The 18012-nt window shown below is 39.0% G+C and overlaps 1 protein-coding gene across 1 annotated transcript; it reads right to left on the reverse strand.

Annotated features, from left to right (window-relative positions):
• Positions 1-3431: 3431 nt before the first annotated feature.
• FABP2 (fatty acid binding protein 2) lies at positions 3432-6028 on the reverse strand (the record flags this gene model as incomplete). Its single annotated transcript, XM_084263837.1, has 4 exons — positions 3432-3482; positions 4452-4559; positions 5149-5321; positions 5962-6028. The coding sequence occupies 4 exons, from the start codon at positions 6026-6028 to the stop codon at positions 3432-3434; spliced, it is 399 nt and encodes a 132-aa protein (XP_084119963.1).
• Between the last annotated feature and the right edge of the window lie 11984 nt (positions 6029-18012).

Genomic DNA, 18012 nt, shown 5'->3' on the forward strand with positions numbered 1-18012 from the left:
AGTAATATAATTCTGAAATTGCTGTCTAGGAAACGGGAATCTCCTAGTCAGATTTACTAGGATAAATCATTGTTGTAGTTCTGCGTGGCTGGGTTCTGGTGGAGAAGGGAGGCTGCAGAGGTGGCTTCTGCAAGAAGCAGCCAGAAGCTCTCTGCAGGCCCCACAGAGCAAACACCAGCCAGCTCAAGGCTGGAGTCATTGCTGACCAAGGCCGAGCCCATCAGCGACGAGCACAGCACCTCTGGGAATCACAGTTAGGAGAAAAAAACTGCAAGCAGCCACTTTTTGCCTCCAGAGAAGAGAGTGAGAAACTGCAGACACCAAGGCCAGGAATAAGGGGATGAGGCACTCCAGATGCCAGAGAGAGATTTTACCCTGCAGCCTGTGGAGAAGACCATGGTGGAGCAGGCTGTCCCCCTGCAGCCCATGGATGATGACAGGGAGCAGAGTCCACAACCTGTGAAGGACCCCACGCCAGAGCAGGTAGAGACACCTGAAGGATGCTGTGACCTGTGGGAAGCCAGTGTTGGAGCAATCTCCTGGCAGTGAAACCCACAGTCTGTGGAGAGACCAACCCACACTGGAGCAGGTTTGCTGGGGGACTTGTGACTCTGGGGGGACCAGGCTGGAGCAGTCTAGGCCTGAAGGTTGGCACCCCATAGCAGTGACCTACGCCAAGGCAGTTGGTGAGGAGCTGAAGCCCCAACAGAAAGGACTCACGTTGGAGAAGTTCATGGAGACTGTCTCCTGTAGGTGGCACCCTACGGTGCAGCAGGTGAAGGGTGTGAGGAATGCCCCCCCACTCTGGCCAAGAAGGAAAACAGCTTGTGAGGAACTGACCAAAACCCTCAGTCCCCGCCCCTCCCTGTACCGCAGTGCGGGGGAAGAAGGGAGTGAAATCACGGCTAAAGTGAAGTCTGTTGAGAAGGGAGGGGTGGGGGGAGGTGCTTTAAGATCTGGCTGCACTTCTCATTACCCGACTCTGGTGTCACTGGCTGTGCAGGGCAGGGTCATCACTTAGAGAGTTTCTTTCCTTTAGTCCATGCTGAGTCTGTTCTGCCCATGAGGCTGATTGCAGAATGATCTCTCCCTGGCCTTATCTCACTCCTCAGCCTCTCAATATCTATTTTCTCCCCTGCCCAGCTGAAAAGGGGAGTGACAGAGCGGCTTTGGTGGGCGTCTGGCCTCCAGCCAGGGTCAAACCACCACATTCATTCATTCACATGCTAGCATAATGATCTTGTTTGTTAGTTTATGAAGCTGTACCACTCTCTTCCATCCCTTTAATTGATGATCTTAGCTCAAGTATGGGAGACTGAGTTTTTTAAATTTCCTTATTTTTTAAATAGAGCAGCTGACCTCATCTCTCTGCAGTATTTGCAGTCATTTAATAATTTGGAGGTCGGGGGGGGGGGTTAATAAATAATTATTAGATTATTTTTCAGTTTGTGTGTAATCCAGAAGTAACTAAAATAATTTCACAAATACTTGATGAAAAAAAAAAAAAAAACCCACCCCACTGGTTATTGTAGCCAACTGGTCTAACAAATCTGGTAACCTAGATCAAAATAACCACAGATCAGGGTGTTCCTGGGCTGGCTGTGGTAGGGAGAAGTGCATTGATACCAGGCATGGGCTGGAGTTTGAACTAGAAATGTGCCAGGCTTAAAGAGTTGGCATACACTTGAGAGAACACGTCCAGAAATACAGCTTCCATTCCAGGCATTAAAGTTGCTAAAAGAACAACAACTGTATTCTCAATTTGCTGAAACCTTCGACATATAGTAGTTAAGATACTTTTATGCAGTTTAGAAGCAATAATGACATGCAGCTGATAATGAAGTAGCAATTTGGCTTCTGTCTCAGGGTTTGGTTGGCTTTTTTGGTTCACATTGCTTAATTGAAAGAATCTCTCCCATAGCTTATTGCGAGTCATTGTTCTCTCTCTTTTAAAGACTTTAGTATCTAAATAAAATAGCCTAGAGATAGACAGAATTTTGTAATAGTGTTGTTTCCACGTTTTAGGGTTAGTTTGGGTTTTGTTCCTCATGCTTTTGCTTGTCAGTTTTAAGTCTGAGAATCCATCGAGTCTTTAGATTAGTTTTCTTTTCACTGCAATGATGTGTGTCTATCTGCTGAATATATAAAGAACACCTAGGGTGGAAGTTGCGTGCAATCGATACCTGGGGAAGGAAATCCCAAGCTATTCATGAAGAAGAATGATCCGTCCCACTAAGACCAGCGCTCATTGCACCACCGGAGCATTTTGGCAGTAGAGGGAGCTATGAGACACTGAAGACCACAAAAATACAGGCTAAGAGAGGATTCAGTTGTAAAAATACCTGAAGGAAAGACGGTTTTCAGTTTTCTTCATTTATGGTGAGAGAAAGACAGGGAGAGACAAAAAACCAGGGGAGTAAATTTTGTGGGGTATTTTAAAAAACCTGTTAATATCAGAATGTAAATGTACCTGTTCAGAAATGACATTTGAAATTGGATCTGTAACAATATGAATAAGCACAGGGCAGAAGATGATTAGCTGTTAACCATCATCAGGGAATCCTGCGATGCAGTGCTGTGAGACTTGGCAGATATGCTGCCTTGAGGGGCAGTTTCACCGCAACCCTGAAGAAACCTGAAGAGTAGCTCGGGGGGTGGGGGGGGTGTGTGAAAGTAGCGTTTACAGTCTGGACAGCTTCAGCAGAATGTGGTGTATCTTTGTCACCCATCAGAAACAGTAGTGTTTGAAGTCAAAGTATTCTGCAATCTTTAGCTTATTAAAATTCCTTCTATATTTTTAACATGTCCTGAAAGAAACTCACTCAGACCCTGCTGTAATACTCCTTCTGGCACAGAATGATTTGAGCTCCTGATAATTTGGCATGACTCAGAATCTTCATGTTTTAGAAACAAATACTACAAGATTATTTTATGTGAGATATCTGTGCAGTATCAGTATGTACCATATATTATTCCTTGTGATAGCAAGGGATCAACGTAATATCATTGAAGTCCTCCCAGTGATCTGTGTTATCATGCCATACTTTATTCCATATTTATATTTACACAGAGCAGTCTCGGAGACTTGGGTGCTGTCAGGGTGTAAGGGGACTAAGTTGCCATTAGAGAACCAGTGCAAAAAACCTAAGTTCATCTTCTAGAAAATAGTTTCTGCAGCGCCTTTTTACAGTATGGCTGCACTCAGGTAGGACTTGGTACAAATGACAGTGTAGCCTTTATATCAAATTGTAACTGGAGTTTATTCAAGGCAAAACAGTAAACATCAGGAACTAGCCTTTGTTTTCACCAGACCTAAGTAATTGCACCTTAGGAGGGTCTGTAAGGGGACAGAAGGAGAGTAAAACCCCGGGATATGTAGAAGAATGGCCTTTTTTTCATTGGTGCTTGATTCTGGCAGTGTTCTGGGTGACTTAAGCCCTCTTGAAGAATCTCTTGGCTTCAACTCCTTCATATACATAGGTCTGTTAAGGAAGGGAGAAGAAAAATGAGTGGCTATTACAGAGTTTCATTTCAGAGATGTCACTGAGATACTGTCGATAGTGATTTAGCCGATGGTGGCTGGTGGTCGTGTGCAGGCTCTGAGGGCAGGAATGTCAGGAAGGCAGCCTGTGGTCAACAGGCATCCCCTGTTGACGTTTAAACCAACGTGGGGCGGTTCTTGTGGGCTTCAGGAAACCCCGGAGTGTTGAAGTGCCCGTATTGCCAGCAGCACCACGCAGCAGGTTTCATCTACATGAACGCTCTTGTTACAAGCCCCCTAAGTGTTTGTCACATCTCAGATCTCACCCCCCTCCATAAGGTGGCTGGTTTTAGCATTTCACAGAATTGTAGGGGTTGGGAGGGACCTCAAGAGATCATCGAGGCCAACCCCCAAATTCACTCTTTTAAAAAGCTTGTGACCCAGTACCAGAGAGGATCTTAAAGCATTACAGTTCAGTCTCTGGCTTTGCTGCAGACTGGTGAAACGTTTCCCTGTTGTTTCAGGCTTCACCCTCTGTGCCAGCATCATCTGCCTCTAACTCAAGCGTCGTTCTGAAAGGGCATTTATCAGCCACTGGCAGCATTGCCCTGTAGTAAGCCCCCGTGTTAAGGCTTTTACAGGGCAGACCCGTGGAAAAGGGCCTTCGTTTAGAATACATCAATATACTGTGTATACATCTAACTCTCTCTATAAATCTTCCCTATACAGCTTGTATTCACAGGCTCCAGAATGTATTGATAGGATACAGTTCACAGGGGTAGGAGAACGTAAAACAGATTGTGGGATTCATTTTAAATTTTTAAGTGTTGATAGATTACTCAGCTGGAGAATTTTAACTAAAGATGAATGAGGTTATCTGCCTTGAAAAAATATCTCCTACTTTCAGATCAGCTTTTAAAATTCTATCAGTTCATTATATTTTAAGGCTTTATGTGACTCCTTAACTCACCTGAACAAGTTCGTCACCTACGATTTCTCTGTACGCTGTGAGTACTTTTCCATTATCTTTTCTAGTAAATGTTCCTACAAGTTTATTTCCTTCAGTGTTCCAAGCACCCTGTAATAGGAAAAGAACAGATATTTTGCAATAGATATAGTACTAGTTGGATTTAAAGACTGCGGGAATGCTTGAAAGTGAGAAGAGATTAAAAAAAAGTGTATTAAAGGTTTTTTGGACATCGATGGAAAGACTGTAAAAATGAAATTTTAATGACTGCCAGTTTATTTTAATTATGTAATGGTCCAACTAGATTTTTATTACTTTTTTTTAGTGCCCAGTACACCTTATTTTAGTTTATTATATCAAGAGAAAAGTTTCTTACAAATACCCATTCTACACTCTAGGTGGTGCATTTGAGCATTTTAAGAAGTAAAATTGGAATCCCCTGGATTTCATCATGTGAAGACTGCTGCATAGTCTGGGGTTTGAGCACTCTGTGGAACCCTGAGCTTCACAGTACAGTGCTGAACCCTTAGCAGTTAAGACTAACTTGTGTTTTTGTATAGGAGCTGTATGTGTTCCTCAACAGTGCACTTTAAAAGTAAGGTTTAAGTTAAAAGCTGGGAAGACAAATCATTCCTCTTGAAACTGCTTCATACAGTTATAACCATTTAATCAGTATATAATTATATAAAAAGTCTCTTACAGTAAGTTCAGTCCCATCAGCCAGACTGTATTCAAAATTGGTTCCCAGGGTGAATTCAATATCGATGGTACGGAAGTTGCTTGATTCTTTGACAGTAAATTTGTTTCCATCCTGCTGAATGGTGATCTTCAGATTATCATGGGCTCCTAACTTCCTTTTCATCACATTAACACCTATAAAAATCAATTAACAGTGATCAGAGATAAAACAGTTGTAGAGCATTATAGTTGTCTCTCTTTAGTGACTTCTACATCAAGTGAGTTTATTTCAGCATTATAACCTATTTTTCTTTTATTCCCGAGTTTTTATTGAGGCCATATTTACCAGTGCAGGTATAATACAAACCACTATCCATGTAATACCTAGTAAGTATGAACTTAACATATCAGGATGCTGAAATTACTTGAATTGTGTTTCTATACAATGGAAGAACATGGATTTCCTCCCTATGCAATTTTCAAACTAGTTTCATGTTATCAAAATAATACTTCTGCTGTGGAATTCTGCTTCAAGTTCATAATTCAAACTCTCTGAGCCTTTACCACAAACATAGACCCGGAGATTCTTGAGGTGAAATAAATCTGCAGGAATTAGTGAAATTGCTTGAGATTAACACAATAAAATTAAAATCGGAGCATTTCTCAGTATCTTCCCCCTCCGCTCCCCGAATCTTTGAAAACAAATGCAGTACACTGTGCAAGGGCAGAGCAGCAAAGAGCACAAGGACCTGCTAACCAGAAGCTGTTAGCTCAAGTCTGTATTCATCCACAGAAGTAGTATTCTTGAAGAAGGCATTGGAAGAGTAGGACTTACCCATCGCCTCCATGAACTTTTCATAGTTTTCATTTCTTTCTACTTTCCAGGTACCGTTAAATGCCATGTTTCCGTCTGGAGAAGGACTGTTCTGAAGGAACAGTTCTTTGCAAAGGGAATTTATGTACTGGTTTATCTTGAAAGCAATTTACAGGATGATGTGGCTGACTAAAGCTCAACTGATTGTTTCAAGGAGAAGTTTACTGTAGTTTGATCAAATTCCCAACCATGACCACACTGCTTGCTGAATCTCTCCCTTATTGCCCCCAAATCTTGACAGTATCTTTATTGCTTGTTTTAATAAAGAATTGCTAATCCAATCCCCATATTTGAGTTGTAGTAAAATCAGCTGTCAAGTGAAAGCAATAATTAGAAAAGCAAATTTCTTGACATTTCCTATCTCAGTTTTATCTTCATGCTCGTGGGACAGCCTTATGCAACTGAAATCCCTACTTTGTCTATTAGAGTTTGGTAGAGATCTGTTCTGCTCAATGTAGTAAGCATGGGACAGAGGATTTACTGCATGTCTGCAGACTGTTGCAGAAACTATCCACTTGCTACTTCTCTAATACTGGGCAATGAAAGTTGGGATGATACTCTGTACTCATTGCTTACTCCATAGTTTAAATTCTGAACATTTCTGCAAATTTTGTTTCTTGTAACACCTTCTGTGAATGCCATGTGCATCTAACCCATTCCTACAACAGAAAAAAAGATGTGAAACTAAGTGAATTTACCTGATGTGGTGGATTTGCACAGGTCCCGGGTTTTGTCAGTTCAGGGGTAATGCAGAACAGGAGTCTTCCCTGACTTAGCTGTTTCTTCCCCCACTCCCCTTCCCCTCTAATTGGTGCTACTTGAAGCTCAGCAGAACTATCGACCCAGCTTTTGTCTTTATCAGGTTTAGAGTTATTCTGTTCACATGGTTGGCATCAGCTTTGCTCTGTTTAGCTTTGAAATATAACTGTAAATCAACGCCAAATTGCATTTTGTTTAGCACACAGGTGAGCAGTTGTGCTCTACTTACCAAATTTTAACAGGGTCTCATGTTATCATAGTCTTGTACATCCATGGATTGCAGCCTGGAACTAAAAATTTTACCGTGTGTAACTATAAATGTAGAACTTTGCTAGAGATACCAGAACAGTGTGGCTTTTCTCTCCAGTCAGCTTCCTTTTGAAGCCGGTAGTAATCTAACTAACAGACTGGAGAGGAAAAATAGATCAACAAGTACTTCTCACTTGGTGGAAAGAAAATAAGAAAGGATGTAGGTTCATATTATTGGAGGTGATGTAGGGAAAAATGCCATACCTGCAGCCAAACCAGGGTGCTAGAAGGTGACCATCACAGAATCACTGCGTTGTAGGGGTTGGAAGGGACCTTGAGAGATCATCAAGTCCAACCCCCAACCATGTATATGTTTCTTTCCCTTTGGTATTTTGAAAAATGGAAATTGATGCAAACTAGTCTGCTGTAGCTGTGAACACCTCATGTTCCAACTACAACTATTCCAATTCAAGAAGACTCTCCCAGCAGTAACTTGCAGAGGTTCTCTCAGATCTGCCAACAGAGCTCCTTCTAGGAGCGTTTCCTAATTAATTTCATTTGAAGTGAGCCACCTCCTCTTGCGTAGCAGATGTTTCAAACCTGTTCACCTTCCTCTAAACCACGGTGTTCCACCTTAGAAAGGCCTTTTTTTCGCTGTGGCTTGGAAGAAGCAGAGCCTGCCACTCTTCCTGCACTAGCTACCCATTCTTTCCTCTTCCTAACTCTTGTTTTCCTGTCTTGCAGGGTAAAGAAGGAAGGTGTTCAGTTTGTTATTCTTAATGTCAGTGTGGGAAGTACCTCACAATATCTATTTAACACCACCATTTCTATCTTATTATGTAGCTTTTATGTGCAGGTTTTTATCACTTTGATTACATAAAAGTTCTAAAATAAAATTTTCAAAGAAGTAGGCATAATTTTGTTAGGAAAAAATCCTGCCTCTATATAAATATTAGAATTCCAGAATCACGGTCTTTTGTGAAGGACAAAATGCATCTCACTGTGAACTGGAGCATTGTTAGGTACAGGAAGACATTTGACATAGGGAAATATGGCATTTGACATAGGGAAGTGTGTACCTGCTAGCTCCTGTAATTGGAACTGGGTAAAAATCAGCTGGCTGTAAAATCAGAGATGAGTAGTTGGGTTAGCATGGGGTCAAATCCAAACTCAGTGTGTCAAAGTGTCATAGCCCATGCCCAGTGCTGCGCTAATCATGGACGCCCATCTTCCTCTTCAGCCAGCTCAGAACATGGGCAAAATAAGTTTGTATTTGAGTCAGTTTATCTCTTTTTATTGCACTGGAGTGTATCTTGACCTTTGTAGTTATCGCTGTCAATCTTATTTATTTAGTATGTATGCATAAACAAAAATACCTCATGTCTGGTTATAGTACATCCAATTTACTGTTACTTAATATTAACTGTCTTTACAGTCTTGTCAGAAGGGTTCTTTCTGATGGTGCTGTAGTGCAACTTTTGAACCATTTCTGTTGTATCCAGTAGAAAATTGAGGCCTGAAATGATGGGAATCATTCACATGATTTCAAGTGTGTATGAAATCTAACAAATAGGAAGGGACCTTTTATTTTGAGCATTTCAACAGAGCTTTTCTACTTTTTTAGCTGAGTTCTGCATTCTCTCCAAAAACTCGCACATTTATTTAATTTAAGAAATGTTAAGGTATCTGAAGTAGCATTTATATATTTAAACAAAATTACAGATTATTCTCTTAATTTGAATCCAGTCCATCTTCTCAACCTCTGAAAAAATAACCAAGAGTCATGACATTCTGCACGTTAAGTATGAATTTCTACATCAAACTTACTTCAGCAGTTTTTCTGAACCTCACAAAGTGGGGAGGGTCTTCTGGAGCGAGTCCTCTGCCAACAGAAAGATCTCTCAGATGCGCTTTTCCAGTCAGTTGCCTCAGAACTTGCCTTTCCCCTCCTTGTGATCCTTTGGTCTCCCTCAGAAATCAGGCTACACAGGCCAGCTCCAAAACTTTTCACCACGGTAGCAGCAAGTAGCTGGGTCACGAATTTCAGATTGTTGGTCCATTTCTGTTGCCATTTTCCTTTCTTTAACATTTCTTTTCACTGGGCATGAATCCTTCAGATCAGCCCCGCAGATCTGTCTGTTAAGTAAGAATCTTCAGTGGTGGTCAATACATTGAATTTCATCATGTCTCTGCGTTGGTGTACCACTGACAGCATAAAGAACTGTTCTCTGAGGTCTGATGGGATGTCGGTGCTAACACAAGTAGCTGTCTTTACTTAGGACCGTTAACACACTAAAATCTGACTTCAGTTTTCTTACATGTACTAGAATTGTAGGATACACACTTTATTCAGAGTTCTTTTGTGTTCCTATAAACGCTGAGTTTCATTCTAAAACCATAGTTGGATTTTTTTTAAATGTTAGACTATTCCACCACCATTTTCCCCTCTTCTGTCTACCCCTTCCTTGTGTACTTTTCAAAATGACAATTTTTGCTTAGATAGTGCATTGAAAAAGACTTGCATGGTTGCTTGAAAGTCATGAAAGCTAAGGGTGTATATTCTTGGCTTCATGGCTTCCTTCAACGTGCCAGCTTCAGAACACTAAAAATAGACAAACTTTGAAGTTTGATCTTTACCCGAGGCGTATGGAAATAAATTATTAACTTATATGGTCATGCCAATCTCATCATGCCACTCTGTGATAGTCGCACCAAGCTGTATTATGATGGTTCCAAAGATCAGGGTGACAAAAATGCTTTTGCACTGGGTTATATTTGTCTTCTATTTATTTTTTGGTGTCTTCTCTTCAAGTTGCTTTGCCTAAAACTTAGCTTTCCCAGGTAGTATTAATGGCTTGGTGCCAGCATAAACATCATAAACATATCAATAACGTTATATATAACGTTGTATATACATATAGAGATTAATCCCTGTTAAAATCTGTACAGGTTAGCTGGTTTCTGTCACGTGGTTGTGAACTGATTTGTCAACGTTTATGCACATTTTCTACTGCATCAGTCTCCTATATGTCTCAGGACTTGAATCATTTAAGTGCCCTGGATCCCATATTGTGAGGTTTTAGTAAGCATTTAAACTACAATACTCAAAGGTACATTCATATGGTAAATAGGTAATTCTATGCCTGTAGAGCAAACAGATCTTGGATAAATAATTTCAAAGTAAGTATATCAATGGGATGTCACACCGCAGCAGGATTAGATCGTAGGTGAGCTAGATTTTGTCATGCCCCAGCTGCCTGTTTGCTAAGTTTCTGGTTTTATTCTCATTCAAGGAGAATCTTCTGGATGCTGCTATTATGCAATCTGTTCAACACGAAGATTCAGCATTCAGCATTCAGCATTTGGAGATGACTAAGAAATTTCCAGTGAGTATAGATCCATTTGTCCGATAACATAACCGTGGGTGATGGATTTTAAGTGTATATGCTCCTTTTTTATTTCTGTGCAATGGGTGTGATCCATAAAGTGCTGCGTGTTTTTGGGAACAGTTTATTGGAGGGAACCGAAGTGCATGAGCTAGTAAGTTCCATGTTAAAAAAATCTAGAAGCAAAATTCAGGATTCTCTCAAGGCAGTAACAACTGGTATTTTTTTCATCTGTTACTGAATGCTAAAAGCAATCTAGGATTACCTAGAATAGTAGAATGTAGCCTAGTGTCAAGAAAAGAGGGTGACCATGAACAATTGCATTAAAAATAAGTGTGCTTTTTCAGTAAAGGTTCTATGAATCTCTGAGTATTAGTGCTATTTTCTTTCTTCACAAAGAGACTGCTAAGTCAGTTATTTATAGGGCTTTGTGTCAGGCTTATCTAAAGTATTGAAATATTTATCTTAATACTCTTTTCCTATATTTTCCACGCACATGCTTAGTAGCAGGCAAGTTTAGGGAAGTAATTTCTTTTTGCACAGAGTGCAGATGTGATCAGATGGTGGGACTGAGTTTAGTCCAGTGAACTAACAATGTCCGTTGGAAGTCTGCATCAGTCTTTTCCATTTCTCCAAAATTTGAACTGGACTTCTAGTTCACGTCAACATAGCTATTTGCTGATCATACACTTCTGCTCTTGATTATGATATAGCTCCAAACTCCACCAAAGATTATTGTGATTATCTGGATTAGTGGCTTGAATCTAATCGTCTCATCTGTAAAATAGTGAGCTTAAGAGTTCTTTTGAGCTCAGCATATAATAGCAAGAGAGCACCCTATATGACTCAGACATTTAAATATTTGTATATCCAAAAGGAAAAGATGGCTTCGAGACAAAACCAATCTTTTCTCAATGTTTTGCATAAAAACAGAACAGACACCTAGATCCTGGTTCCATTTCCAGTTCAGAAATGGACTTTGCATGTAACCTTGACCAAATTAACCCTTCTACTTATCTGTAAAATGAACTTCCCTTCCTTTAAAAAGCTATATATAACATAAATTAATCTGCCAGTGACTTGATTAACTTCTACAAAAAAGGATTTTGGAGGCATGTCTATATGTGAATGTACCATTTGTAAAATAATGGTATGATTTAACCATGGATTTCACTCCTAGTTTTTGTTAAAGATCTTTTGTTAAACAAGAGAAACCTGTGTGAAGTATAAAAACAAATTTCCATGTTAAATAATAACGGGAGGAAAACACGCAGCCAGGTATTTCAAGAAATTCTGAGTTGTAAAAATCTCTGTGCTTATAACTTGTGATATTTTCCAATTAAAATTGAAGTTCTAAAGTTCTGTACATCCTAAGAAATGCTCCTCTCCTTTGAGGGCATGAAAGACTCAATGGCTGTGTGTTGCCATAAATTTGGATCTGGAAGCTTACTACTGTAGGAAGCACACACGGGGTGAGATTTCACAGGAACGTGATGGGTATGTCAGAGACAGCTGTCACCACCCTTGCTAAAAATAGGGCTGGAGGAAGGACCTGTTGTCTTTTCCAGTCGTTAAAATGTCATCACAGTTCTGCAAGACGTGAACTACTGAGTGGAATACTCTTTTTCACCTCTGCAGTAAAAATGCCCTCGTTCCTTTCTGGGCTGTGTAAGAAACGTATTCCAGCACTCGCGTTGAAAACCACGCCACTTCTGAGAAAGGAATTCAAGCGTGCAGGAGGACAGCTTAGTCTTCACTGAGCAGAAGCATGACTAGGTTGGTGAGTGGGCTGGAAAGATCATAGTCCCAGCAGCAAATGGTTACCTGATAAATGTAGATATACATGGCCAGTTGTTTGGTTGTACTCATAAATTGCAGCTGGTTCAAGCAAACAGTGCTTGTGCTTTGTGATGAACTAAATCTGGCCCTTCATAGCTCTTTCAATGAGGGTGTTGTTTGTCAGGGATGTACATACTTTTTGGTTTTTCCTAGAGCTAAAAAAAGTGGAGCCAGAAATGTTGCTGGGGAGAACCTAATAGGCAAAGAACAGAAATTGCCAACGAGCCCATTCAACTAGAATTACTTCTAGGAACAGCAGTTTAACTATGATGAGGCTTTTGTTGTCAGAAAGAATTTTTCCACCGTTTTGTTTCATGTCACTGGGTTGACTGTTTCCATTTCTCCCAGATGCTACCCCAGGAATCGATATTTGGGGGCAGAGTATAAGGATGGGTTTGTGTAACAGTTCTGTTTGCCGGTTCTACTTGTCCAAGAACTAAGCTGGTGCCTGACAGCTGCCAATGAATGTAGCTGCAGTGCTCTCTAGCGGTTCGTAGCAGTCTATTGGTTTTTTTCTGCTTTCATAGAGAAATACTTTAACCACTGGCTGGTCTCAGTAGCGTTTAAGTATCTTGATATTAATAGTGAGGTTTTTCTCTTCAGGGTTTCTAGGACCTAGAGAAGTTATTCTAAACTACAAATTTACAGAAGCAATTATTTGAATCAGGGAACAATGAAGTAAGTTAATTAACAAATAGTAAAATTTGGCAGTGCCCTTTTTTATTTTAAAAAGCATGAAAACAGTATGGAGAGAAGAATGAGGAAGTAAGTAATAAATAGAGATCCGACCATAGAAAATAAATTGACTCTATATGCTCTCTCAGCTGTAAGCAGGGCTAATGATTCTCTTAAGTAACATAACTAAGTTTACTAAGTAGTCACAGGACAGAAGCAAGCAAGGACACGTAACATTCAGAAGTCTTTAATACTGCTTAAAGGCAAAACATAATATACAGAGTAACCCTCTTAACCTAGTACAAAAATACTGTGCCCAGAAACTATATATTTGTTCAAATATTTTTAAAAGATAAAAGAATACAAATGGACAAACTCAGTGGCTAGTGACTGTGATTAAGATTTTTATTAAACTATAATACAAATGTATATTAAAACTATTTACAGTGCATTTCACACTACATTCTTTAAGACACACATGCAGGTGTCTGCCACGTAGAGGGCTCAAATTCTAACTTCGGTTACATCTATACAGCACCTCAGGCATCAGCAGGAATAGCTGAATACAGAACAGAGCAGGTGAGGCAGGTGTTACCAAGGGTAAGAGTTTGGTCCCTCTGTACAGCTAAAAAAGGTGGATTTGACCCATTCTTTCATTTTTCTATACAGCTCAATCCAACTCCTACTGAGGTAAATGGGAATCAAGGAATTGACTTCAGATGGGCATTTAAGCATGCCTCAGGCCCTGGCATGACAAGCTCATGCTGTGAAAGTTAGTGGAAATTAGCTATTACATAGCATTGTCACATAAATACACATTTACAATCAGTGGTACTTAGATATGAGTTTCTCTATGGAAACAAACTTCTTTATGTGGAAAATAAACTTTCCCATGCAATTTCCATTCATCTAGCAACAACAAAGACAAAATATCTTGCTGTCACAATTTGCTGTATTTAGCAAGTGTCACCAGGCCAGATTCTGTGATGTTTCTTGTTCCTGTGAAGGTCAAAACCAAAAAATCAAGCCTTCATTATTTAGCATACGCTGGCCAAACTAGAATTTTTATTCAAGCTCCAGTATTCAAGCTTATCTTTCAAATTAGTGCAAGTCCTTGAAGAAGTACAGCAGGGAGCTGTGAAATAAAGCTGAAACCTTGTGGAATGTAAACTGCATGTGATTTGACATGAAGAAGAAGAAACTACAGCATCACAGAGACAAGACTCCTAACTAAAGCTAATGTATAAATTGTCCTGAAATACTAGGTCTCCATAAAACCTTAAAAAATGGATGGATGAGTGAGGCATTTTTTCCATCAGAACTCTCTGCTGTCTTCTCATACATAACTGCAAGGGGCACCAGCCAGATCACTTGGGAAACATCACCTAATTTTAAGGAGCTTTCATAATCTTTCTGTATAATGGGTTGGAAACTCAGTTACAGAGTCATTCTGAAAAATCTTACATATGAATTAGAGAGTGTTCTGATTTTGTCAGTTCTTGCCACTGCCAGATAAAATGAATTGGAGTTAAGTTTATCTTCACATGCATGCAGCTGTCAGTGGGCAATGCATAAAACTCCTTCAGTCTCCTCTCCTTCAGAACCCTTCAGAATCCTCTTCTGAAGAGGATTCATAATCCCTTCAGAACCCTCTTATGAAGATAGTTCAGCTGGTCATCAATGGAATAGGTTGTTCACTTATTTACTAGCCCACTTGTTTTTTGTGAAGATATGAGAGTAATCTGTTAACTTTAAACTAATTAAAAAAATCAATGCCATCTCTAAAATTGACCTCATATTGTTTTCCCTTCTTTTATTGAATGAGATAATAGAAAATCTAGACATTCTACAGCTAATACTGGATATGTGACTAACTTGTTGGAAAAAAAAATTACTTACAGCTTAAGAACCTCACTGTTATTTTTAATTAGAAGAGACAGGGTTAATCAGTAATTTTGTGTTATGTTAATATGTATGACAATTCTTTTCAGAAGGGGAAACAAAACCAGAAAGAAAAGTGTACTTTAAGCCTTAAAATGTCTTGTGGAGTGACTTTAAAATATGTCCATGTCTGAGAACAAGCAGGATACATTTTAGATGGCTTCACTGAGACAAGTATTAAAAAGTAGCGTAACATATTCCATACCCAAAAACTTAAATATCAAAGCTCACAATGGCTTTAATGGACTTAAGACTAAAGTGGTAAATGCAAACTCGGTTTGTTTCTTGTATAACCCACGCTGATTGCTTATACCAGACAGTATAAGTCGGGGAGAATATGTTTGAGACCTGATTAAAATAATTAGATACACAACCCGTGATGAAATTAATGGCAGCTGCATGACTATAATCCACTGTCTGGGTGTGAAAATGTTGAATTCTGAAGGCGATGATTTTCAGGCAGAAAACAGCATGGCTTTTTTTCCTGTTGCCACTTATCTACATTATGAAAGGAATGAGCAATTTCCACAAACAGATCATAACAAGGCCATGGCAAAAAAACCATCACGCTGACTGTATAAACAATTTGATCACCCTCTGAAATTTCATGACGTACTTTTGAAGTTCTTAAGCCAGTAGTTTAAAAGGTTAGGTTTTGTAGGAATATATACAGATATAGGTGTATTATGACACTTAAATGGTTTATTTACTAGGAACTGTATTTCTATGTATGTTCCAATCTTCATAGTGGAAGAGGTTCTGTGGGATAACTGTGTACAGAGCTGTAATTAAATATATGCATGTAGTGTATAACTGTGCTCATTTTAAGTAAACCTTTGAGGAAATGCAATGTTGTGTTCTTTTTCCTCAAGTCAAAGGTATGAATCCAGCACTCCCTTGTAGGAGTTATAAATTTATGTCATCATAAAACTTTGCTGAACATACCGTATAGCAAAGAAATATTGGGATCTTAATAGGAATGGTATGTCACTACACTGTAATAGCACTACAGTTGATTTTCTGTGTTGTCACCATGAATTACTAGTCTCATACTAGCAAGAATACACCTTTATATACATATACTTTATTCATATTTATATTAAATATGTATCTCATCAGTTAACGTAATAATTATATTTCACTATCTCAAGCATTCAGGGAAAAGAATATACAAGGACTATGCAAATCCTGAAGCAAAACTTCCTATTTATCAAAATGTACCTCGACCTCCCCCCGCCCCCCCCCTTTTTCTTTTGAGGACTGTGTGGGTGGGGAGGCTGCTGTAATTTTTCTGTTTAGCTATGACATACTGGATACATATATTGTACTGTGTATGTACACAAATGCGCATTTGGAGCACTGTGGAACAGTAGCTCCAGAATTCTATTTGCTGTTGAATTCCATACTTTTTTTTGAAAATCTGGAAAAAAAAGAAGGAAAAATACTTTTGTAGGAAATGAGTTTTCAAATTCAGCTACAGTAACATGTTATTGGTAGTCAATAAGATAGTCAATTAGAGAACTTTGAGATAGGATTTAAACAGTGTAAAATAATTTAGGTTGGCAGAAATGCTGCAGATTATCAGACTACCTTATCCTACATTAAAAAAAAAAACGTAATTATGAAAGTCAGTATCATCAAACATTTTAAACATTTGCTTCATCTTTTGTTAGCTTCTGGGGTAGTTAATCTAAATGCAGAGACTCATAAGAAGAGGTGGTGGTCACTGTCTTTCCAACCAGCTTTTACAAGGAGGAATTGATAATCTCCAGGAAAGAATTTATTCCAGTTTCCAACTAGTTTTTGTGGAATACTATGATAGGAGTAAACTCCCACACTTCAAAGTACAATCCCAAATTTATTACTTTTGCTTAACATTATTGCTGATTTTAACTGAAAAATCATTACTACAGATAAAGAACACCTCAGTTTTCTGTGTCTCTGTGCAGCTGAAGTTACATCTACTGTTAGCAAATGTTAGATTGCTGGACATCTCCCAGTCCTGCCTACCCCAAGAATAGTAGTCTCTTTGTATTACAGTTTTGAGGTTTGTCTGGTGTGTATTTTCTTGAATTGGTTCCCAATTCAAAGCAATTTTTATTAGTTATTTCCATTTAGATAAAATTTCAGTTATCTTTTTTACTAGTGCAAGTGAATTGATTTCTAACCTTTCTGAGCATTAATGCCTCATATACAAATGTGAAATCCCTGTAGCATTCTCAGCTATTTTTGCTTTCAGTGTTCTTTTTTTCAGTGTCCTTTGGGTCATTGTGATTTGTCATCATTAACATTAACTAATGCTAAAAAATACTTTTAGAAGATGTTAACAAAAAACTTTCTTCAGAGTGGTCATAGCCATTTCATAATAGCACTGGCCTAAAGAATCAGTCATTGGTAGCCACCAGAAGTGTGCCATTCCTGCATCACTCAGTTCAGATTTTCATATCTTGCTCTTGCAGTCACATTCTCTTTTACTTTTCCTGCCCGTGATTCAGTTTGTTGATTATGATGATAATTTCCAAATGAAGTTAAAACCAGCATATAAAACCAATCCTCTTCAGTTTCCATTTCACTGTGTGCTTTTTGCAGCTTTCCATTAAAAAAAAAAAAATTCTCCAATTGTACTAAGACTTTCCTCTAAAACAAAAAAAACAAAAAAAAAAAACCCACTGAGTGCACAGATTCTGGGGCTTTTTCACTTTGAAGCCCAATTCTGTCTCCAGAAAAAGGTTAGCATAGTATATGCTGGATTAGGCTCCCCAGAGTTAGTCCCAAATTTTCTGAACCTCTGGGAAGAGAACAGGCAAGACTGCTCATTACTTTTATAACATAACACAGCAAGATTGGAAGAGGAAAAAAGGTGCGAAATGCAGTAGTCTTTAAGATACTGGCCACAACATGATCACTAAACAACTATATACATCTGTAAAGGAATATGCTCTCAGGGACAGCTGAGTAACTGCACTCGTACCTTCTTGTGGAGTAGGGTAGCAGAAACTACCCTTGCTGATCTTTTTCCATCTCAGTCAGATGTAGTGAGAGAAACAAACTATTGTTATATAGCCTTGGCATGTGCATGGTCATGCTAGATCTTAACATGTGGAAAAATAATACAGCAGTGGTAAATCATAAGCCAAATTCATACAGTGTTTAGCAAGATGCA

The sequence above is a fragment of the Gallinula chloropus genome, assembly GCF_964237585.1.
Source record: "Gallinula chloropus genome assembly, chromosome: 4".
Taxonomy (NCBI): Eukaryota; Metazoa; Chordata; class Aves; order Gruiformes; family Rallidae; genus Gallinula; species Gallinula chloropus.